Source organism: Tupaia chinensis, unplaced genomic scaffold (genome assembly GCF_000334495.1).
Source record: "Tupaia chinensis unplaced genomic scaffold, TupChi_1.0 Scaffold000012_1, whole genome shotgun sequence".
NCBI classification, from domain to species: domain Eukaryota; kingdom Metazoa; phylum Chordata; class Mammalia; order Scandentia; family Tupaiidae; genus Tupaia; species Tupaia belangeri.
The window spans coordinates 2,865,738-2,891,267 of NW_006159442.1; the positions used below are offsets into that span (position 1 = coordinate 2,865,738).

At 41.5% G+C, this 25,530-nt stretch overlaps 1 protein-coding gene across 2 annotated transcripts in view; it reads left to right on the forward strand.

Moving 5' to 3' along the window:
* Window positions 1-25,530, forward strand: part of MALT1 (MALT1 paracaspase) — a gene marked incomplete at its 5' end in the record, with an annotated part of 70,339 nt that overhangs the window by 42,154 nt on the left and 2,655 nt on the right. For both annotated transcript variants that reach the window (XM_014585088.1, XM_014585107.1), the window contains 6 exon segments: window positions 4,282-4,485; window positions 9,469-9,646; window positions 11,575-11,649; window positions 12,536-12,663; window positions 15,071-15,220; window positions 19,587-19,744. In XM_014585088.1, coding sequence (XP_014440574.1) covers window positions 4,282-4,485; window positions 9,469-9,646; window positions 11,575-11,649; window positions 12,536-12,663; window positions 15,071-15,220; window positions 19,587-19,744 — 893 coding nt within the window.

The following is a 25,530-nucleotide window of genomic DNA, read 5'->3' on the forward strand; positions in this document are numbered from 1 at the left end:
GGTTTTTCTGCTGGTCCCTCTTAGGGTCTCTCACATGATTGCAGTCAGATGGTGACTGGGACTGCAACCTCCAAAGTGACTATTTTAGTCCATCGTGTTGCTAATAACAGAAATACCCCCAGCCTGGGTAGTTCACATAGAATAGAGGTTTATTAGCTCACTGTTTTGGAGGGCCAGGGTCAAGGGCTACATCTGGTGATGGTGTTCTTGTTGGTGGGATCCAGGGAAGCCCAGGCACTCACATGGCGAGAGCTCTAGCAGTAATCAGAGCATGCTAGTGTCTGCTTCACTTACTCCTCTCCTAACCCCATGTGATTCATTTCTGGGTGCCCCACCCTAGTCTTACAGTCACATTAAGTTTTCACCCTTTAATTCTCCTTATAACCACATTATCACACGGATGTGGGGGGACACATTCAAACCATAGCAGTGGTTCACTCACATACCTGGCACCGAGTGGGGATTGACAAAAGACCGCGAAGATGGGGGCTCTCTCTCTGCCACCTCCTCCTGCCATGTCCTTTCCCTCTCCGTCTCTGTCTTCCCTCTCAGTTACTTCTCCATTCTTTAGTGGTTTCACTCTGTAGCTGTGTGGCTGAATCCCCAAAAATAGAAGCTGTCAGGACTTCTTGAGGACTAGACCCATAACTAGCAGATGGTCACACCGCATTTTGTTGCTGGAAGAACTCACAGGGCATCCTGAATGCCCAGGTGGGGTGACTACAGTACACAAGGACAAGGATACCAGGGTTCACTGGAAGCCATCTGATGCCACCGCTGGAAATGCAGGCACAGATTCAAATGTGAAATGTGAATGGTCTACTGTGCCGAACTAAGGAACTTGGACTTAATGTTAAAGAACTTGGAGAGTCATTAAAAATGTAACGCATCAGAATAACAAGGACCGTATTCAAACAGCCAGATGTGATGCTAATACTCAATTTTTTTTAATTTCCAGAGGGCATGTACACTTGCCAGAGAGAGGAGGAGAGACAGAAAGAGAAGAGGGAAAGCACCCCCAAATGGGGCATGGCTACTCTACAATACCTTCTTTATTTCTCCATCTCATTGAGATTTGGGGCATACATACACATGCACCTGGCATGTTTTTTTTTTTTTGAGAGGTTTTTGCTATAGGGCACGTCCGCTTGCCAGACAGAGAGATACAGAGAGACAGAAAACGAGAAATCACCCCCCAGGGGGGGATGGCCACGCCGCAATCCCTTCTCCTCCATTCTCCTCTCAGGATCTTGAGCACACATGCACACGCGCCTGGCGTGAATTTTAAGCCACCGGGTCTGGGACGCGAACCACGGTCAGCTATGTGGGAGTCCAGTGACATAGCCATTACACTAACTGCTGGTTCCACACCTGGCATGTTTTTCAAGCCACCAGAGCCAGAACTTGAACCCTGGTTCGCCATATGGGATCTGGCTCCCTCAATTACAAGGCTTCAGGGCCAGCCCAGTAATACTCAATGAGTGATAATCATCCAGAGACTTTTTATATAATATTTAGTAGTATGAATATATGCCAAACCTATTTCTAGGAGCTTATGAATATTATATCATTTTGTATAAAAAACAATAGTGTTGTTATTGGACATGGAATTAATGATAGAACACTACCAATTTTTGAAAAATATAATGCATTATTACGTTTGGAGAGATGTCTAAGATTGTGTAGTGAAAATATCTTTCTGTAGCAGTTTGATTATTTTCCTACTTAATCGGCTGGCATTTTTTTTTTTTTTCCTTTTTCCAGTAAATGGTTTGTGTTCAAGTTGTGGGTGACTTTTCCAGTAAATGAGTTTCTACAGAAAATTTCTTCCATTTATTTTATCACTTGAAAGCCATCATAAATTGCTTGTATAGTTGGTGTTTTGAAGTTTTCTTTACTTTTCCCTCTTATCTCAAGTTGAAGTTTTGCTGTTCCTTTCTACGTCGTACCTCTAAAGTTGCCTTTTCCTCTCCCGTTCTACAACTTCTTCCTGGGCGTGAGTCTCAGTCCTCTCTGATCTCGGCCACAGCTGTCTGCCTCTCTGTTCTAAGTCCACCCCAGTTCTCCTGACAGCCAGAGACAGCTTTGCAGGTAGATTGGACAAGGTAAGATTTGCTTAGCCATCATCTTCATGTCGTTAATTTCAAGAAAATGCTCTGAGACATCTTAGGAACTAGTCACTAGAACTCAGTCTAGGACATATCTAATTAAATTATGCTGCACAAAAAAACCCACAATGACTTACAAGCACTTCACTACCTGAATAACACTGGTAGCTTCTTGCTCTAAATCCGTAATTTGAGCTATGCTGATATAAACTGGAGACAACACACTCTCTTTCCACTCACTTAGAAGATTTAGCTCAGTCTGTCACCGCATGGAGGTTGGATCTCAATTCTAATAGGGTTGATGGACTCGAAAAAAGAAAGAAAAACACACTGAAGATTTTCTTTCTGCGGATTAGCTAGTTAATAGTCTTACCGTGGTGGATACTGTCATGTAGGAGTAAACTTGTTTACTTAAGAAGAAACCCCCCAAAATAAAAAAGGAAGTACAAGTAATGTTAAGTTTGTGTTTCTTTGTTTTGTTTTTTAAAATTTGCCAGAAAGCATGTGCACTCGCTAGAGGTGGGAGGCAGAGTGGGAAAATGCTGTTCCGTGGGGGATGGCTGAGCCTCAAATCTCCATTTCTCTCTCCTCTCAGAATTCTGGGCAAACATGCACTTATGTCCCACGTGTTTCTCAAGCTGCTGAGTCTGGGACTTGAACCATATAGTTGGCAATGTGGAATCCAGCTGCCTTTACCACCATGCCTGTAGCTGGCCCAGATACTAAGTTTTATACTGCCTCCTATTGAAATTCATCCTAAGTAATCTCAGCTCTTTTGTTGAGTTTTATAATTCAAGGCAATTTAGTAAAAGCATTAAGTTGGAATTTCTTCATATACTATTATAGTCATGATAGTTAGCCTTTTCTTCTGGGTAAGAGATGTCATTTGTATAGGATTTGAAATCACTTTTATTGACTTTGAAATATGATTTAAACATCATTTTATTTTTATCCCAAATGTGTATATACCTAAGAATGGGCAATTTGTGGAGCCAGCAGATGATGTAGTGACTCTTAGCAGAACACATTAATGTATTTTTGAGCAAAGGCTCAGTACATTGAGCCGGCAGGTGGTGTGGTGGTTAAGGTGCTGGACTCTCACATGGCCGATATAGTTCGAATCCCAGACCTGACGGTTGCCCTCTCACTTTTCCCCTCTCTCTGGCTCTCGTTCTCGCTCTCTTTTTTTCTGATCAAATTAAAAACTAATAATAAATTGGGACCAGCAGATGACATAATGGTTACATCTCTGGACTCCCACAGTCAACTGTGGTTAAGTCCCAGACCTGGTGGCTTAAAACTCAGGCCAGGCGCATGTGCATATGCATGCATGCCCAAGATCCCAAGAAGAGAATAGAGAAGAAAGGATCACAGCGTGGCCATACCCCCCTGGAGGAGATTTTTTGCTTTCTGTCTCTGTGTCTCTCCAGCTAGTGCACATTGCCCTATAGCAAAAATCTCTCCAAAAAAGAAAAACTAATGATAAATCATTCTTTTTAAAAATATTTTAAAAAGTCTGAATAAACCAAGCTCAGAAAATGAACTAATAAGACACTCATACAGAAAGTCCTCATGTATACCTAAAGTAGCCTCATCTCAGTCAAATGGTACAGATTTTTAAAGGAAGTGAAGACTATGTATCCCCGTGGCTTCTGCAGAAACAGAACACAGCACTGTGACAACCCTGCTTTTCTCCCTTCTTCCGTATTTCCCCTTGCTTGTGCTGATGGAATTTCTTTCTGACTCTCTTTGAAGTATTTCTCTTATTTTTAATCTCTTCCATGTTTAACAAAACAGCATAATGTAACAGGAACCCAACTTTAAAATTTTGCTCTAAAAGTCCAGTTGAATATGTTTATTTTTATTATAATTCCATGAAAGTATAATATTAGTTATGATTATGTTTCATGTACAGTCAATAAATATCTGTTGCCTGGTTCTGAGACGTATCAATAGGTTTGATTGCAGTTGTTTGATATTTTAGCATCTTGTGTTCCCAGAGAAGATTGATCTGTTACTTAAGTAGTTCTAAAATGATATAAAGTAATAACGAAGTCTTACTTGAAATGAAATGATGTGATTTTAAATCTTTTTTTATTATAATAGCACCTTTTTCTTGGGTTTCATTGTTAATCTTTATATCCTCCTTTAAATCCCTCCCCCTTTTTTGCAGCCAAGGACAAGGTTGCTCTTTTGATAGGAAATATGAATTATTGGGAGCATCCCAAGCTTAAAGCTCCTTTGGTGGACGTGTATGAATTGACCAACCTACTGAGACAGCTAGATTTCAAGGTCGTTTCCCTGTTGGATCTTACAGAATATGAGATGCGTAATGCTGTGGACGAATTTTTACTCCTTTTGGACAAAGGAGTATATGGTGAGTTACTTACAACCTTTGTTTTAAGAATTTCTTGCTGTTCTTTTCATCGTACAAGTTAGGTAAGAGGTGAAAATCACATAAAGGTAAGGTTAACATACTGCTGAGTTGAATAGTTGTTTTTTTTTTTTTTTTTTTTTTATTGTTAGGTTTTTGTCATAGGGGTATGCATTCCACTTGCCAGTGAGAGACAGTGACAGAAAGAGAGAAAATGAGAAATCATCCCCTGAGGGGATGGCCACGCCGCAATCCCTTCTCCCATCCTCTCTTGGGATTTTGGACATGCATGCCGTGTGATTTTCAAGCCACCAGGTCTAGGACTCTCACTGTACTCGGGCATGTGGGAATCCAGCACCTTAACCACTACACCATCTGCTGGCCTCTTGAACAGTTTCATTCTTAAAAAAAAAAAAAAAAAAAGGCGTGATATTCATTCCATTTGAATAACTGCTTAGCTTATTATCTTTCATGTTTTTGTTTTTTCAAGAAAATAACATTGCGCTTGGCAGGTGACATGATGTTGGTTAAGGGCTCTGGACTCCGACATGGCTGACTGCGGTTCACATCCCAGACTTGATGGCTTGCTTTCTCACTTTCTTTCTCTCTCTCTCTCTCTCTCTCTGTCCCTCTCTGGTCGAATTTAAATAAATAAATAAAGTTGAATAAAATAATTCTTTTAAAAGACAAAAAGGAAATTACATTGTTCTTATTAGAATTCTTTTGCTGTCTTCCATGGTTTCGTTACTGACCATGAGTTATAGAATACAGTAAAGCTTTGTGACCAAGTAGTAGTAAAACATCAGGCCTCAATTAGAGAATCTGCACTTCCATCATTTTTTTTAAGAATTATTTTATTTAACTAACTTTCTTTCTTTCATTCTTTCCTCTCTTCCTCCCTTCCTCCCTTCTTCCTTTCTTCCCTTCCTCCCTTCCCCCCTTCCCTTCCCTTCCCTTCCCTTCCTTTCCCTTCTCTTCCCCTCCCTTGCCTTCTCTTCCCTTCCCTTCCTTTCCCTTCCCCTCCCTTCCCTCCCCTTCCCTTCCCTTCCCTTCCCCTCCCTCCCTCCCTCCTTCCCTTCCTTCATTTCTTCTTTCCTTCCTTTAGACCAGAGAGGGACAAAGCGAGAGAGAGAAAGTGAGAAAGCAAGCTGCCAGGACCTGGACTCATACCACGGTCAGCCATGTAGGAGTCCAGTGTCCTTAACCCCCACACCACCTACCAGCCTCAGCTTCTATCAGTTTGTAGGTGTGAAGAGTCTCCCTAAGGTTTCTTTTGGAAAAAAAGAGGATTTGTTTTGTCTTGTTTTCAAATTTTAGTGCATAAAACAATGAAAAACTAATACACTGACCATTTAATATTTTCTGAGAGAAGCCAGCAGTGGGGTAAAGAGACACTCTAGCTCATGGTTAGGCTGGCCTGCAGCCAGGCAGGTTAATTCTGGTTTTGTCACTTACCGGTTGGTTTAGTTTGGTAAATGTGTCAACCTCTCGGTATCTTAGGTTTTCCATCTGTAAGAGGGGGAGGAAGGCCCTTTCCTACCACGGTGTGAGGATCACATGAGGTGATGTAACTTGCAGCACTTGGCCCAGTGCCTGCTGCATAGTCAGTGCTGCCTCCATACTGCTGGTCAGGGTTCTCATCAGAGAACGGTGCTTGGTGGGATGCAAATTCACTCCAGTGGGAAAGTTTTCCATCTCAGTTACCTTGGTTTTAATTTGCCAGAGAGCACATGTGCCCACCAGAGAAACCGAGAGAGGCAGAGGTGGAGAAGGTACTCTCCAATGGGGCATATGGTCATACAACAATCCCTTCTCCATTTCTCTGTGCTGTTGGGATTTTGAGCATGGCACACACATGTGCCCACCATGTTTTTCCAGCTGCCTCAACTAGGATTCGAACCATGAACTCAGCCCCATGGAATCCAGCTCCCTTAACCACTAGGCCACAAGGCTGGCTCCATTTAAATTATTTTCTCTGTAGGCCAAAATAAGTGTCTGTGACAAACTGTATTCTTAGAAATTCTGTTCCTGAGAAGTAAAATTCCTGAAAGATCTAATTTTCAGAATTGTACTTCCAACCACATTGTTCTTTTTTTCCAAAGAATTGTTTTATTTAATTTTATTTATTTATTTTTATTTGTTGAAGGACACATGCAGGGTGGGAGCGAAGTGAGAAAGCAAGCCACCAGGTCTGGAACTTGAACCAGGGTCGGCCATGTGGGGGCCCAGCACCTTAACCACCACACCACCTACTGGCCCCTACATTGTTAACACTTATAAAGGTAACTGTATTATCCTCTGCCCCTAGTAATAAGATTTAAATTAAATGAATAAGCAGCACAAGCAGTGGAATTACAAAAATACAGTGAGGTGGACTGGTTTATCATGTATGAAAATACTTAATCCGCCTCACTATAATTTGGTTGCAGACATTGATATAAAATGCCTATTAGACTTTTCATAAATCATTTTGGGGAAAAGAGAAAGTATTTAAGTGTATGCCAACGAGGTGGCATGGTGGTTAAGGTGGTTGGATCCCATATGGTCAAGTACGTGGTTCAAGTCCCAGAATTGCCAACTTGGAAAATAAACCAGGTACATGTGCATGTGTGCCAATATCCCACAGGGAAAATGCAGGATAAGGGATTGCAACATGACCAACCCCACGGGGGGAATTTCTCACTTTCTCTTCTCATCTCTTCTTTCTCCCCCCCATCTTTCCTCTCTCCCCACTTCATACAGTGGGTGCATGTGCCCTGTAACAAAAGCCATTTTTTAGAAAAGGTATTTAAGTGTAGGGGCCGGCAGGGAGTGTGGTGGTTAGGGACTCTGGACTCCCACATGGCTGACTGTGGTTCGAGTCCTGGACCTGGTGGCTTGCTTTCTCACTTTGCCTGTCTGTCTGTCTGTCTATCTCTTTCACTCTGTCACTCTCTGCTCAAATTAAAATAAGTAAATAAATAAAGTTAAATAAAATAATTCTTTAAAATAAAAAGAAAAGAAAAAATATTTAAGTGTAGTGCCTTAATTTCAATGGTTGCAGGACTGGGCATATAGAATTGACATAATGGAACCAAACTTAGCTTCTCCCTGGATTAATGGAAACGAAACCTTCGATTGCTACTCCTCTCAAGTCAAATCTTGCTAGAGCCAGGTGTGTTAAATGACATGATGGGAGCAGCCCCCAGGCTTTCTGATTGGTTGTCTTTTAGTAATACCAGAGGTCGAAGGTGCACTGTTTCTACTTTTAAAAAAAAAAAAGCTCTTTAAAAGCTCATTAAAGGGGTCAGCAGGTGGCACAGTGGTTAAGGCACTGAATTCCCACATGTCCCACTGCAGATAGAATCCCGAACTCAGTGGTTTGAAAATCACGCCGGATGCATGTGCATGCATGCCTAAAATCTCAGGAGGAGAATGGAGGAAAAGAAACTGTAGTGTGGCCATCCCTCTTGAGGGAGTGAGTCCTTGCTTTTCCTCTCACTGTCTCACTCTAGCAAATGCACACACCCTATGGCAAAAAAAAAACAAAACCTTAAATATATAGCATTAGAGTAGTTTTTTATGGTATCATTTCTTAGTATGGAAATAGGGCTTCTTTATTGAGTCTTAAAACTAACCCAGATTTTAGATTACTAATTCAAGAGATTCTAGGTGGGAAATTAATATTTATATTTCATAACAAAAAGGGGAAATAGAAACCTGTGAAATCAGATTTCACCTCTGTGGTTATAAATCTACATTTGTGATTTTATAACCCGTACTAATCATTATGGTAATGCCTACCGAGTTCCTTGGACTTGATACTGCAGTTGCTATTCATCTGAATTGTTTATTTGTTCATCTCTTAAATAATTACTAAGTTCCTGCTATGTGCCAGAAATTCATGGATAAATGTAAAACTGTGTCTGCCCTGAAGGAGCGCCCAGCCTCATGGAGGAGACAGAGTAATTGGTGGAGAAGTCTCAGCCACCTTTTCTTTTCATACATCATGAGATAAATTGCATTCCACATTATACCATTGGTTACATATGCATTATACGCTTCATACAACATCTTGATGTTGTTTTAAAATACAATGTAAGGACCAGCAGGAGCATGGTGGTTAAGGTTCTGGATCCCGCAGGGCTGAGTTTGTGGTTCTAGTCCTGGACCCAGTGGCTTGAAGCACATGTGTTTGCATACATGCTCAAAATCCCAAGAGGAGAGTGAAGGAGAAGGAATTGGAATTGTGGCATGACCATCCCCCCTAGGGGATGGTTTCTGTTTCTCTTTCTCTCTTTCTCTCTCTCTCTCCCATCCCCTGCAGCAAGCACACATGCCCTATGGCGAAAAATTTTTTTTCTTTTTTTTTTTAATAATTATTTATTTTATTTATTCATTCATTTATTTTTTAATTTGACCAAAGAGAGAGATAGGGGGAGAGTGAGAGAGAGAGAGAAAGTGAGAAAGCAAGCCACCAGATTCAGGACTTGAACCCTGGTCAGCCATGTGGGAGTGTCCAGCCCCTTAACCACCATGCCACCTGCTGGTCCCTGCAAAAATGTTTTTAAAAAATGCACGATTTGGGTGAGGACTGTTGCCAGCATAATTTTAAATGCAAATTAACATTAGCTGTATTTATTTAATTCTTTTTTTAAGTAATTTTATTTATTACTTTTTTTTTTTTTTTTTTTTTTTTCTAATAACACGTGTATTTTTTTTTTTGCTATAACCACGTGCACTCACCAGAGAGAGAGATAGAGGGAAAGTGAGAAAGGAAGCCACAAAGTCCAGAACTTGAACCTGGTCAGCCACGTAGGAGTCCAGCACCTTAGCCACCATGCCACCCTGACCCCAACATTGACTGTAATATTTATACTGTAATTGGACTTTTCCTAAATATGCTTATACCAACATGAAAGAAATAAGACATTTTCTTTTAGGTGTGCCACCTATCAGTACAGAGTACATTAAGAGTTAATATCTTCCCCCTTCCTTCTTTTTCAGGATTGTTATATTATGCAGGACATGGTTATGAAAATTTTGGGAACAGCTTTATGGTCCCTGTTGATGCTCCAAATCCATATAGGTCTGAAAATTGTCTGTGTGTTCAAAATATACTGAAATTAATGCAAGAAAAAGAAACGGGACTCAATGTGTTCTTGTTGGATATGTGTAGGAAAAGGTAAGATTTCTGATCTCTACTACAATCGTTGGAGTTAAGTGTAAACCTGGGCAATTAACCCTCAGGTCCATCTGCAGTGTAAGAACCATCTGAGTTTGCAAACATTAGATTATACACCGAAACAGAAAAAAGGGAAACATTTTCCTTGTGTATATCTAATTGAACTCTATTTACTGTAGAACAAAAGTAAAGAACTTCCTCATCCTACGAAGGATTCAGCTCTTCAAGATGCCTTTAGATGTCTCTAGTAATCACTGCAGTTATTCCTTCAGGAGTTAAGAAAGCACCCATACGTTGGGCATGTGGGCACTGGGCAATCCTGGCCTGTATACAGAAAGCACAGCGGAGCGATCTTGTAAGGCTTGGATCGCATCTGTTTGCTGTCGCATTGTTAAGGAATAGGCAGTAGTTATTCCTCCCCAATTTACCGTTTTTTACTGCTCAGCATTTACCAGTCAAAATCCAATGCCAGAGTTCAAATGCTACTCCATTTTAAAACTAACAGCATAAAAGGGACCAGCAGTTAGCTAATGGCTATGTCGCTGGACTCCCATGTAGTCGACCGTGGTTCGAGTCCCAGACCCAGTGGCTTAAACTCACACTGGCCGCATGTGTATGTGTGCCCAAGATCCCGAGAGGAGAATGGAGGAGAAGGGATTGCGGTGTGGCCATCCCCCCGGGGGCTGATTTTTCACTTTCTGTCTCTGTGTCTCTCTCTGCCTGGCGAGCGCATGCACCCTATAGCTAACGCATGCACCTTAAAGTAAAATCTCTCAAAAAAAAAAAAAAAACTAACAGAAGAAAAAAAAAATGTATCTACTGTCTTGACATTATAACATTGGTTTATTTTTGGTAAATGCGTAGTTAATCAGATGAGAGAATTTTGAATCTGTTCTTTTAAATTATACATACTCAAATACTGGTTTGTGGGACCAGCAGTTAGCGTAATGGCTATGTCGCTGGACTCCCATGTAGTCGACCACGGTTCGAGTTCCGGACCCAGTGACTTAAAACTCACGCCACGCATGTGTGTGTACGTGCCCAAGATCCCAAGAGGAGAAGGGAGGAGAAGGGATTGCAGTGTGGCCATCCCCCCTGCGGGGTGATTTCTTGCTTTCTGTCTCTGTCTCTCTCTTTCTGGCGAGCGTATGCGCCCTATGGCAAAAACCTCTCCAAAAAAAAAAAGAAATTTCCCTGTGTGTTACTGGTTTGTTAGAAAGTCATGATGCATTTTGCATAGAAAAACAGAAAAATATGCCATTTTTCTTACAACCTAATAGTATTTTTCCAAGGTATTATTATTATTATTACTTTTTTTTTAAGAGAGATTTTTGCTATAGAGTACATGCGCTCGGCAGAGAGACAGAGAGAGGAAATGAGAAAGCACCCTCCTGCGAGGCCAGCCACGCCACAATCCCTTCTCCTCCATTCTCTTCTTGGGATTTTGGACACACACACACACACGTGCGCGCACGCGCGGCGTGAGTTTTGCGCTACCAGGTCCAGGACTCGAACCATGGTGGACTCAAACCATGGTTGACTGCGTGGGAGTCCAGCAACATAACCGTTACGCTATCTGCTGGTCCCTCATGTTTTTTTTTGTTTTTTTTTTTTTTAAGGTTTTTGCCATAGGGCACCTGTGCTCACCAGAGAAACACAGTGAGAGGGAAAGTGAGAAGTCACCCTCAGGGGGTTGGCCACTCCGCAATCCTCTCTCCTCTGTTCTCTTCCTGGAATTTTGGGCATGTACACACGTGCTATTTGGTGTGATTCTCAAGCCACCTGGTCCAGCACTCAAACCACAGTCAGCTATGTGGGAGTTCAGCACCTGTGACACCACACCACCTGCTGGCCCCTTATTTATACTCTTTTAAGGATACTTTAACTTGATATTTGTGTCTGTCCTTCTCTCCCCTTCCCCCTTTCAGAAATGACTATGATGACACCATTCCAATCTTGGATGCACTGAAAGTCACCGCCAATATTGTGTTCGGATATGCCACGTGAGACACTTTATGTTTCTGTTGAAGATTGCTTTTTGATGTCTTCTTTTTTATTACAGATTAGAGGCCTAGAAATATCCATAGACATGCAGCCATAAATTTCCCTCTTTGATGTTTTTGGTAGAAAACTTTAAATAACTGATCTTAGCACTTCATGTCCTGGTACCTTAGCACTAAGAACCGAAGCACTTAGCTCCCGCCTACCAATTAACTCTTCAGTCAGCCATGACACTGAGGGTACAGAAACCTGGTGTTGACCAGTGTTCGCTTTTTTAGAACATTTCTCTTTGTTTTAATTTACTTTTTATTGGATATTGACAAATCGTATATACTTACAGGGTGAAAGTGCTACTGCAATATACGTCTATAATGGGGAACCAGCAGTTAGCGTAATGGCTATGTCGCTGGACTCCCACGTAGTTGACTGCGGTTTGCATCCCGGGCCTGGTGGCTTAAAACTCATGCTGGGCGCGTGTGCGTGCGTGCCCAAGATCCTGAGAGGAGAATGGAGGAGAAGTACCTGCCCCTCTGGGGGGTGATTTCTCGCTTTCTGTCTCTCTGTCTCTCTCTGTCTGTCTGGCGAGCGCACGCGCCCTATAGCAAAAAAAAAAAAAAAAAAAAACTCTCAAAAAATATATATATATACATCTATAATATAGAGTAGTTGACTCAAGCTAATTAGCATATCCCTCACCCCCGTGCTTATCATTCATTCCTCCTGACATGTCGTATCTTTGACTCCCCATTTCCCCCACTCCCCGCCTCCGGTAACCCCCATTCAGTCCTGCTTCTGTGTGTGTGTTTCAGCTTCCACATCCAAGCGAGAACCTGCCCTGGTTCCTTTTGCTCCTGGCTTACCACACTTCTTTCTCTTACTGTTGTGAAGGTGTCAAGGAGCAGAAGCTTTTGAAATCCAGCATTCTGGGTTGGCCAATGGCATCTTCATGAAATTTTTAAAAGACAGATTATTAGAAGACAAGAAAATTACAGTATTGCTGGATGAAGTTGCGGAAGGTAAAAGAAAACTACTTGCACAGAAGAGAAGGGGGGGATAGACTTACTGAGCACTTCCTGCGTGGGGGTTATTTTATCCTCCCTGTTACTCCATGGGTTTGGTATTAGTGTGTGTCTTGTAAAATGTCAGTCATTTCTTAGTGCAATGTCCAGAATACTCCCGCTGTTAACTCCTTCCTGCCGTCTTTCCTGCCCTCTTGACTCCTGCTGCCTCCTGCATGGGACAGAGAATACAGGGCTAACCCGAGGCACTCGAGGGATGACCTTTAACCCCAGCTCTCTGTCATTTCTGTGCCAGTGCCCTGGTGCTGCCATTCTACTTGTTTGCAAAAATAGTTGTCCACCAAGCAGTCCCTCCCAGGATTAGAGAGAAAACTTCACAGAAATTTTTGAGGCCCTGGTGAAAAGCAGAGTTTGTTCTTTTCTTGATGAACTTAGTTGTTTTTACATCCTGCTTTAAGGATGTGATCCTTAAAATCAAACGCCGGGCCATCCGCCACCTCAGTGGCCTTCCTGGCCTGCTGCTATAATGCCGTGTCCATGTCAGGTGCCAAGTAAGTACCTGTTACATCAGCTGTGTCATTTTCGCAAGGCCATTTTATAAGATATATAAAAAAGGGGGACCAGCAGGTGGCGTAATGGCTACATCGCTAGACTCCCACATAGTTAACTACAGTTCAAGTCCTGGATCCAGTGGCTTAAACTCATGCTGGGTGCGTGTGCATGCGTGCCCAAGATCCCAAGAGGAGAATGAAGGAGAGGGGATTGTGGAGTGGCCATACCACCGGCGGGAGATGGTGGTGGTGAGTACTTGCGCCCTATAGCAGAAAATAAATAAATAAATAAATAAATAATTAAAAAATAACTAACATTTGTTTGTTCATCTTTGTTTTTCTTTTTTTCCTTTAATTAATCTTGCCAGGTTTTGTGAGTTTCACCATTTCTTTTTTGTAGAGGCTTTTGCCTTAGAGCACATGCACTTGCAGGGGCAGGGCAGGGAAAAAGAGACAGAGACGATGAGAGAGAAAGTGAGAAATAACTCCCCAAGAAGGATGGCCACATCACAGTCCCTTCTTCTCCATTCTCTTCCCGGGATCTTGGGCATGCACGCACACACACCTGGCACGATTTTCAAGCCACCAAGTCTGGGCCTCTAACCATGTTCAGCCATGTGGAAGTCCAGCAAGGTAACCCCAAAACTATCTGCTGGCCCTTTTTTTTTTTTCTTTTAAAGGTTTTTGCCATAGGCAACAGAGAGAGTGAAAAGGAGAGTGAGAAATCACCCCGTGGGAGGATGGCCATGCCACAGTCCATTGTCCTCCGTTCTCCTTCTGGGATTTACAGCATACATGTACATGTGCTTGGCATGCTTTTCAAGTTGCCAGGTCTTGGGCTCCAAGCACAGTCAGCCATGTGGGAGTCCAGCGCCTTAACTACCACGCCACCTGCTGGCCCTCAATTTCTCTATTTCCGCTCAAAGAACCAGCCTTGGGCTCTGCTGATTTCCTCTACTTGTTTACCCTTTTGTGTTATTAATTTCTGTTACTTGCATTACATCTTGCCTTGCTTTCTTTTAAACTGGTTCTTTTTTTCTAACATCATTAAGTAATAGCTCATTCACTTGCAGCCTGTCTTTTCCAGCTGAAGTTTCTAAGGTTTTACTGTGAAAGCATTTTCATCACATCTTTCAAGGTTAGGTGTTTTTTAGTTTCTACTTTTGTTTTTTTTCTTTAACTTTTAAGTCACATAATAATGTGGTCTTTAAACTTCAGTATGTCAGGAACTTTCATTTAGCTTTTTGGTTTTAACTTCTACCTTAATTGCTTTGTGATCAAATGTCGTCTGTCTTTTGTTCTTTGAAATTTGTAGAGGTTTTCCTTAGGGCCAAGTGCAAAATGAAGTTTTGTAAATTTTGCATGTGCGTTGGGGGTGCCTGTCTTTCTCTCTCAAAGAGGAGATAAATAAGCTTTAAATAAATTAATAAATAAATCTGAAGTCAATGTGGTAGGTCGTTTAACCTTTCTCGTAGGTCGTAGCCATTTGCTTACTAACTGCATGGATTTCTGAACAAAGTATGGACACTCAGGGCTGCTCTTTTAGTGAAGAAGTATATTCAGCTCTTTGTAGATTTCAAGACTTAGAATGTTAGGGGTTTTGTAATGGAATTTTAAAGGCTAAAAGCTAGAAAAAGACCTTTCGAAGTGAGCTGATCTGGTGTTTTCATGGACTTGCTCCATGCTCCATGCCCAGCATCAGGAACCATGCCTGGCACATGATAGGTAAATAGTTGAGTGACCGGATGATATTGAGACTGTAAGCTGGTCTGTAGAGTTCTTGGGCTTAGTGTTTAGACCGTGACAGAAGAATTGGTGGTCTTAAAGATATTATTTGATTTCTTCTCTTTTAGATATGGGTAAATGTCACCTTACCAAAGGCAAACAGGCTCTGGAAATCCGAAGCAGTTTATCTGAAAAGAGAGCCCTGACCGATCCCATCCAGGGGACAGCACAGTCTGCAGAGTCGCTGGTGCGGAACCTCCAGTGGGCCAAGGCTCATGGTATGGTGAAGTCTGGTTTTCTTTGTTTTCTTTGTTAAGATTTATTTTATTTAACTTTATTTATCCTATCTGTTTTATTTTAATTTAACCAGATAGGGACAGAGAGAGAGCTGGAAAGTGAGAAAGTGAGCCAACCGTTCCGGGATTCGAACCGCGGTGGGCCATATGGGAAGCCATTGCCCTTAACCACCACACCACCTGCCAAACCCAATTATGTCTGTTTTTGTGAAATCTTTCTATTATATGATTTGTAAAAGTTGTTAAGCTTTTGTTGGTGTTCTGAATAAACAGCTTTCCTCCTAATGGTATAACAGAATACTTGGCCTAGTAATATTTTGGCAAGTCCAAAATTAAACAAATACTTCAATAGTACATATTACACTGATTTATTTAATGTTAGAAATATCTAATTATTGGGAACCAGCAGTTAGCGTAATGGCTATGTCGCTGGACTCCCACGTAGTCGACCGCGGTTCGCGTCCCGGGCCCGGTGGCTTAGAACTCATGCCGGGCACGTGTGCGTGCGTGCCCAAGATCCTGAGAGGAGAATGGAGGAGAAGGGATTGCAGCGTGACCATCCCCTCTGGGGGGTGATTTCTCGCTTTCTGTCTGTCTATCTCTCTCTGTCTGTCTGGTGAGCGCACGCACCCTATAGCAAAAAAATCTCTCAAAAAAAAAATCTAATTATTTTACCATTATTTCCATCATTGGTAAAATGAAAATATGTTTTAATTCTTCCATTTTAAAACAAACTTATTTCCCACTGGTCCACTAAGCAGTCCTTTCGATTTTCCCGTATGGTCGTCTGTTGAAGCTCACACTGTCCATCATCAGACAGGCCTGGTTTCTCATCCAGTTCTGGTCCAGTCCCTACCTTGTCAAACGTGTTATTTATAAAATGGGATAAGAAATTGCCCTACTGCCTAGGGCTTTTGAAAGGGCGTGAGAGCACACAGGTGGAGACAGGCATGGGACTCAGCAAGTCCTCCGTGCACCCGGATACCCTCGCGTGGTCTCTCTGGAATAGCGAGTTGTGTGGTTAACAGAAAAAATGAGGTGAACCTCCTATCTACAGCTTAATTACCTTTTGGTAATTCTGTGTAATTTAGTGAAAAAAAAAAAGTTTAAATTACTGACTAAAATAGATTTTAGGTTCTCTAAGTCTCAGGTATCTATTCTGTGGTATTAGAGGTAATTAAAACATAACTATACTTACTGAATTCCTATGAAATATCTTCTTTTCATAATAGTTTTTTTCCCTCTGAAATAATTTTTTTGTAAATTATGTATTAAAGCACCTTGAAATGTAAAATGCTGGGGCTGGCAAGTGACAAGGTGGTTAAAGGCACTGGACTCCCACATGGTCAACCGTGGTTCAAATCCCAGACCTGGCAGCTTGCTCTCTCTTTTTCTTTCTTTCTCTCTGTCTCTCAGGTCAAAATTGAAAAATAATGATAATAAAATAAAAATAATTATCTAAAAAAATGTAAAATGCCATAAATATATTATTTTGACATTCCAGATAATTGGATAAATAATTGAAATTAGATGTCTTTTCCCTAAAAGAAAATCCAAATAATAATGACTTTAAAATGAGAGTAGTGGGAGAACCTGCAGTTGGCATAATGGTTATGTCCCTGGACTTACATGTAGTTGACTGCAGTTCAAGTCCTGGACTCAGTTGCTTCTATTCTGTGGTATTAGAGGTAATTAAAACATAACTATACTTACTGAATTCCTATGAAATATCTTCTTTTCATAATAGTTTTTTTCCCTCTGAAATAATTTTTTTGTAAATTATGTATTAAAGCACCTTGAAATGTAAAATGCTGGGGCTGGCAAGTGACAAGGTGGTTAAAGGCACTGGACTCCCACATGGTCAACCGTGGTTCAAATCCCAGACCTGGCAGCTTGCTCTCTCTTTTTCTTTCTTTCTCTCTGTCTCTCAGGTCAAAATTGAAAAATAATGATAATAAAATAAAAATAATTATCTAAAAAAATGTAAAATGCCATAAATATATTATTTTGACATTCCAGATAATTGGATAAATAATTGAAATTAGATGTCTTTTCCCTAAAAGAAAATCCAAATAATAATGACTTTAAAATGAGAGTAGTGGGAGAACCTGCAGTTGGCATAATGGTTATGTCCCTGGACTTACATGTAGTTGACTGCAGTTCAAGTCCTGGACTCAGTTGCTTAAAATTCACACTGGGTACATGTCCATGCATGCCCAAGACCCTAAGAGGAGAATGGAGAAAGGATTGTGGGCTTTCCATTCCTCTTAGGGGGTAATTTCTGCTTTCTGTCTCTCTGGCGAGCACACATGTCGTATAGTAAAAATCTCTCTTAAAAAAAAAAAAAATTAGAGTAGTGGGGCCAGCAACTGATGGAGTGGTTAAGGTGCTGGGCTTCCACATGGTCAACCATGGTTCAAGTCTCAGACCCAGCAGTTTGAAACTCATGCTGGGCACATCTGCATGTGTACCCAAAATCCTGAGAGGAGCATGGAGGAGAGGGGATTCAAGCATGGCCATCTCCCCCTGAGGGGATGATTTCTTGCCTTCTGTCTCTCGGTCTCTTTGTCCAGCAAGTGCTTGCACCCTATAGCAAAAATCTCTTTAAAAAAAGTAAGAAAATTAGAGTAGTAAAGAACAGTGACAAGAAAAGCCTTTTATGAAGTGAAACTAAAAGGTCAGACAGAAAGTGTTCATAACAAATTTAATAGGTAAATTTTTCTATATGTAATAAAGAGTTCATATAAAATGGTAAGAGAGGGCCAACACCATAGCCTAGTAGCTAAGGAAGCTGGATTCCACATGACTTACTGACGTTCCAACCTCGGCCCAAGAGGCTTGAAAAACACTACAGGATGAGCCCAGGCAGCATGGTTGGTTAAGGCGCTGGATTCCCATGTGGCCACCGTGTTTCGAGTTCTGGACCCAGCAGCTTGAAAATCTCACTGGGGACCGGTGCATGCATGCCCAAAATCCCGAGAGAAGAAGGGGTTGTAGTGTGACCATTCCTCCCAGCGGGTGATTTCTCATTTTCCCTTTCTTCGTCTCTCTAGCAAGCGTTCTCACCCTATGGCAAAAACCTAAAAACAGACAAACAACAAAACTCTTCAGGCACATGTGCTTGTGTGCCCCAAATCCCAACAGATAGAAAAATGGAGGACAAGGGATTGGAGTGTAACCATACTCATTGGAGGGGTGCTGTCTCTGTCTCTCTCTAGCAAGCACATGTGCCCTCTGGCAATTGAAATTAAAAATAGGAATAGAAAAACACTAAGATTCTTCCCCACAATAAATAAGCAAGTGATTCAAGTTCAGTAATCCACATAGTTGGAAACATGTTAAAACTTGAGGTACATATAGAAAACGGTAAATTTAGATCATTAAAGAAAAGTGAAAACTTTCTTTTTTTAATTATATCAAATAGCATCTTGAAAATGAATACCTTATTTTGGAAATGTTATGGTGAAACCAGTACACACACTTTAAGGGTGGAAAACAACACACATTTGCTATCTCACAGGTGCTCTGGGGTGGGAATCTCAGTGCCGCTCAGCTGGATGCCCCCAGCTCAGGGTCTCTTAGGACTGCAGTCATCTCATGGCTCAGCACAGTGTGGTCTGCTCCCACGTTCACCTGTGTCGCTGATGGCTGGGCTTATGTCTACCTCGGCTGTCAGCCAGAAACCTCAGTCCTTTGACATATCGCCTCCCCAAGGGAGCTTACAGCATGGCAGCTGGCTTCCCTCAGAGCAAGAAGTAGTATATTTATATTCCATGTAAGATGAAGGTGGTTTGTCCTGTTGTGAGGAGCTGTTAGATATCTAACAATCCTAAAGCTTCGAATGCACATAAGAAATATTAGTTATGATAGAAAAACATTAATCACTTTTTGGCCTTTTGTTTAAGATCAAGCATATGATAGAAAAACAAAACCTAGAAAAAAGACGTTCAAGCGTAGCAGAATAGTTACAGATAATAATCAGTGGTGTGGCCAGTGATAGTATGTTTTATTTAAATTCATCATGGAGATTAAGGCAACAGTGAAAATACATCTGCAATTAATATATACTTTTGATTACCACTATAAAAATTACAGATGCAGATGGCAATCATTGTAAGACAATAGATATGATTTGTGTGGCCAGCAGAATCCTGAGGGTTTTTTAAAAATTATGTGTGTATGTCTATGCGTTTAAACAATATGATATTGGTTATATAATGCGTTTAAGCAAAAGAAAGGTCTTTAACCATTTTCTGCCCCATAAAATATATTTGCTATTTATCAACAGAAAGCTTACCAGGCATTCTTTAAATAATGTTGTAAGTTGTTCTTATTGTTCTTTTTTCAGAACTTCCGGAAAGCATGTGTCTTAAATTTCAATGTGGTGTTCAGATTCAGTTGGGATTTGCGGCTGAGTTTTCCAATGTCATGATAATCTACACAAGTATCGTCCACAGACCACCTGAGATAATCATGTGCGATGCCTATGTTACCGATTTTCCACTTGTAAGTCTCTTTTTTTTTTTCAATTTTATTTAATATATAATAATAAGGGCCAGCAGGTGGTATGGTGGTCAAGGGTGCTGGACTCCCACATGGCCAGCCTGAGTCCTGGACCTGTCCACTTGCTGTCTTACTTTCTCGCTTTCTCTCTCACTTTGTCCCTCTCTGGTCAAATTAAAATAAATAAATAAATAAAGTTAAATAGTCTTTTTTTTTTTTTTTTTTTGAGAGATTTTCGCTATAGGGCGCGTGCGCTCGCCAGACAGACAGAGAGAGACATAGAGACAGAAAGCGAGAAATCACCCCCCAGGGGGGCTGGTCACGCCGCAATCCCTTCTCCTCCATTCTCCTCTCGGGATCTTGGGCACGCACGCACACGCGCCCGGCGTGAGTTCTAAGCCACCGGGTCCGGGACATGAACCGCGGTCGACTACGTGGGAGTCCAGCGACATAGCCATTACGCTAACTGCTGGTTCCCAGTTTTTGTTTTTTTTTTTTAATACATATATAAAATGATATAGTCTCACTTATTAGGGGCCAGCCCTATGGCCTAATGGTTAAGGGAACCAGATGCCCCATGAGTGACCACACAGTTTAAATCCCAGCCCTGGCAGCTTGAAAAACATACCATACACAAATGCACGTGTACCCCAAATCTCCACAGGTTGGAAGAATGGAGGAGAAGGGATTGTGGCGTTAGCAAACCCAGTCAGGGGGTGCTTTCTCCCCCTCTCTCTGTTTCTTTCTCTTAGGCAAGTGCACACACCCTGTAGCACATTTTAAGAAAATGAAAAAAACTTAAAGATGATGGGAAATAAATTTATTTAAGTGTACGTACATGTTTATTTATTTGCAATTTGTTAACATTGGTCATAATATTTAGTAGTTGCCAAAATACCTTGTTTGTCAAATTGAGAAATGTATAAAGTTCACTCAGAAAGGATGCTTTTAGTTTGTCATATCCTAAATAGGATATCAAATGCAAAGAAATAAAATGTAGGGACCAGCAATTAGCATAATGGCTATGTCACTGAACTCCCATGTAGTCGACTGCGGTTCGAGTCCCAGACCCAGTGGCTTAAACTCACTCCAGGCGCATGTGCATGCGTGCCCAAGATCCCAAGGAGAATGGAGGAGAAGGGATTGTGGCGTGGCCATCCCCCCTGGGGGATGATTTCTCGCTTTCTGTCTCTGTCTCTCTGTCTCTCTCTGTCTTTCTGGTGATCATATGAGCCCTATAGTGAAAACCTCTCCAAAAAAAAAAAAGAAAGAAAGAAAGAAAATGTATTATTTATCTGTGTCAAGAATAGTTTCCTTGGGGACCAGCAGTTAGCATAATGGCTATGTTGGTGGACTCCCATGTAGTCATCCGCAGTTCGTGCCCCAGACCTGGTGGCTTAAAGCTCACGCTGGGCACGTGTGCATGCGTGCCCAAGATCCTGAGAGGAGAATGGAGGAGAAGGGATTGCGGCGTGACCATCCCCCCCCGGGAGGTGATTTCTCGCTTTCTGTCTCTATGTCTCTCTCTGTTTATCTGGCGAGCGCACGCGCCCTATAGCAAAAACCTCTAAAAAAAAAAAAAAAAGAATAGTTTCCTTTTAAAAATTATTATTTCAAGTGGAAGTTATTGCAACCGTATAGGTCCTGTTTGTCAAGTTATGGTAGTATCTTTCCAAACACAGATATTTGTTTGATGCAGTGCCTTTCTTTCACACAGGTGTGACATGTTGGTACGTAAGCAAGGAATAGGATGAGCAGAAATCCAAAGCATCTCTTTTTCTTTATTCCAGAGTGAGAGAAAGAAACAGAGACTCAGCATCTCTGACAGGATCTTTATGCCACAGTTTACTCCCCGTCCTGGATCATGGGTACACGCACACCCAGCAGATTCAGAGAGGTCTCCAGATATGAACCTGCAACCTCCCATGTGGGTCAGCTTCAGAGTGTTGTGTCCTACGCCACCCTACAGCCCCAATGATATCACTTTTATTACTGATAGACTTTAGTGAGGACATTTCTTTGTATGTAAGCAACCCCAGAATTAGACTGGTCTGCCCCCAGTCATGGTGGCCCCGTAGCAGGCCAGGCCTCCCTGGGTATTAAACTGGCTGGAGCCTGTGGGTTTTCTCTAAAGAAGAGCACCTCTTTCTCTTGGCCAGTGGCTTGACTTTAAAGGAAGAAAGTGGGGACATGGTAGTTAAAGGCACTGGAATCTAAATATTCCTAAATTTCTGTTCTATACTTATGCACTATTTGACCCCCTTATCCTGACTAGTCACTATTGCCTCCAATTGCCATCTTTTTTTTTTTTTTTGGAGAGGTTTTCACTATAGGGCGTGTGCGCTCGTCAGACAGACAGAGAGAGACATAAAGACAGAAAGCGAGAAATCACCCCCCAGGGGGGATGGTCACGCCGCAGTCCCTTCTCCTCCATTCTTCTTTCAGGATATTGGGCGCACACGCACACGCGCCCGGCGTGAGTTTTAAGCCACCGGGTCTGGGACACGAACCACGGTCGACTACGTGGGAGTCCAGCGACATAGCCATTACGCTACCAGCTGGTTCCCGAGCAGGACATTCTTCAGAGTTTCTTGAAAAGCTGGTCTGATATTGACACATTCTTTCAGGCTTTGTTTTTCTGAGAAGATTTTAATCCTTTTTTCCCAAATGAAGGATAATCTTGCTGGATATAATAATCTTGGTTGAATTTGTTTCTCTCTTAGCACTTTTAATATGTCTTTCCATTCTTCCCTTGCTTGCATTGTTTCTGTTGAAAGGTCCAGTGTTAGCCTGATGGGATGACCTCTGTAAGTCACTTGATGTTTCTCTCTTGCCAGTTTTAGTAGCTTGTGTTTATCTTTGGTTTTGGCCAGTCGAAGATGTGCCATGGAGAGGATTTTCTTGGGTTGATTGTATTTGGGGTCCTTTGTATTTCATGGGTCTGAATGTTTGAGTGCTTATCTAAACTTGGAAAGTTTTCTTCCAGGATTTCATGGGATAGATTTTCAATGCCCTTATTAGTTTCTTCACCTTCTGGGATACCAATTATTTGGATGTTTGGACATTTAATGGAATCTAATATTTCTCGTATATTATCCTCATTTCTTGTTGTTATTTTCTCTTTTTGGTAGTTTTTTTCTAGGTCAGAGGTTTTGTCTTCAACATCTGAGATTCGAGCTTCAGCATGGTCTGTTGACTTTTAATACTTTCAAGAGAGGTTTTGATTTCCTGTGTTAGAGTCTTCATCTCTAATAGTTCCATTTGATTCTGTCTTATGGTGTCTATTTCTTCTTTCAAATTGTGGAAGGATTTCCTTATCTCCTGGAGTCATTGTCTCCTTTTCTGTTCCAACTCATAGAGTTTTGTCATTAAGAATATTCTAATTTGGGACCAGCAGTTAGTGTAATGGCTATGTTGCTGGACTCCCATGTAGTTGACCGCGGTTTGTGTCCCAGACCCGGTGGCTTAAACTCAGGCCGGGCGTGTGTGCGTGCGTGCCCAAGATCCCAAGAGGAGAATGGAGGAGAAGGGATTGCAACGTTGCCATCCCCCCTGGGGAGTGATTTCTCACTTTCTGTCTCTCTGTCTGTCTCTGTCTGGCGAGCGCACGTGCCCTATAGCAAAAACCTCTCCAAAAAAAAAGAATATTCTAATTTCTTTCTCTGACATTTTGGTAACTTCTTATGTTTTCTAAGAGATGGAGGACAGTTATTGTGTTCTCTTGATGAATACATATTTTCTGGTTTTTTCAAACTTGAGGCTCTTTTGTGACTTCTAGCTATTGGGTGATGTATTCACTTCTGGATACCTTTTTGGAGAATGTTTCTGCCACTGGGAACTAGTTTGCTTCCCTTTTGCTGTGTATTGCTTCTGTGCCAAAGTCTCTCTTCTGTTGTGGTTAGCAATGTGGTCCCCATGGGAGGAGTTTTCTATTCAGGTTTTTGAAGAGCAGCTTCTCCTTTTTTGCAGGTGGTTCAGTATAGAGTGAGGATCCCTGGGAGCCTCACTATGCTAAGATGTTTAAAAACTATAATTTTAGAATTCCATACCCCAGAGGGGTATGGAAGATGAGGAAAATATGACAATGAAAAGGGAAAGAAAAAAGGAGGTAAAAGAGGGAAAACAGAAAGCACAGCACACCAAGTCGGCAGGGGACTGCAAATGTAAGTGGGCTCTGCTTGAGAGCTGAGAGCTGCCCTATGTGGGGAGGAGAAGTAAAGAATTAGCAAAAGATAGAAGGGGGGGGGAAGACCTACCTTTCTGGTGGAAGGGTGGAGGCTCAGGTTGGAGCTGGGCCTGGGACTGGGGCTGGGGGCTGATGGACAGCCCTGCCTCACTTTCCTGACTGGGAGAGAGGGGATACTACAGGTGGAGGTAAGCTTTGCTTGAGAAAAATTAAATATTTTTAAAAAAGAAAGAAGAAGGGGGGGCCAGCATGTGGCGTGGTGGTTAAGGCACTGGACACTTCCACATGACCAACCATGGTTCAAGTCCCAGACCTGGTGGCTTGCTTTCTCACTTTCCTTCTCTTTCTCTCTGTCTCTCTCTAGTCAAATTAAAATAAAATGAATGAATAAATAAAATAAATAATTCTTTTTTATAAAAAAAAAAAAGAAGAAGGGCCAGCAGGTGGTGTGGTGGCTAAGGCACTGGACTCCCATGTGGCTGACCATGATTTGAGTCCCAGACCTAGTGGTTTACTTTCTCACTTTCCCTCTCTCTCTATGCTTCTCTCTGGTCAAATTAAAATAATAATAATAAATAAGATAATTCTTTCAAAAAAGAAGAAGAAAGGGACCAGCAGATGACGTAATGGTTATGTCACTATACTCTCACGTAGTTGAACATGGTTCAAGTCCAAGACCTGGTGACTTCATACACACACTGGGCATGTGTGCCTGAGTGCCTAAAATCACAAGAAGAAAATGGAGGAGAAGGGATTGCAGTGTGGCCATCCCCCACTGGGGAGGGTTGATGTCTTGCTTTCATTCTCTCTGTCTCTCCAGCAAACAACCATGCCCTATAGCAAAAATCTCAAAAAATAAATAAATAAATAAATAAGAAAAAGGAAGGGCTGATGACTTTGGGATATCCATTTATTCTTCTTAAACATTCTAATCACATAAATCCCCTTGCACCTTCCCAAAAGTGATGAAAAACAAAAGAATCCAGAAGTCAAACATTAATGAGGTTCTCTCTACTTCCAAGGAAACCAGATAGATTAAGAAGTGTTTCTGTGGATAGTTTAAAAGGAAACTGTCCTTTCAGAATTTTCTGTATGTTTTTTAATGTATTAATGCAGAACTTAAAATTCCTAGTGCATCCATAATGTGTTGTTTTCATTGTTACTTTAGTCATAAATAAGGGATTACCTGCTCAGGTCCAAATTCATAAGAGAGTAGTATCTGTCAGGATGATTTATGTCACAGACTATATTGTGCATTAACAATAACCACAAAAACTATAAGGCACCTAGGAATAAATCTAACCAAAGACATCAAAGATCTCTACAAGGAAATGATGAAAAATCTTAAAATTTTGAAAATGACATAAAAAAGTGAAAAGAGGGGCTGGCAGGTGGCATGGTGGATGGGGTGCTGGACTCCCACATGGCCGACCACGGTTCAAGTCTCGGACTTGGTGGCTTGCTTTCTCACTTTCTCGCTCAGTCTCTCTCTCTGATCAAACTGGAAAATAATAATGATAATAATAATAAATAAAGTTAAATAAAATAATTCTAAAAAAAAAGGTGAAAAGACATCCCATGTTCTTGGATTAGAAGAGTTTGA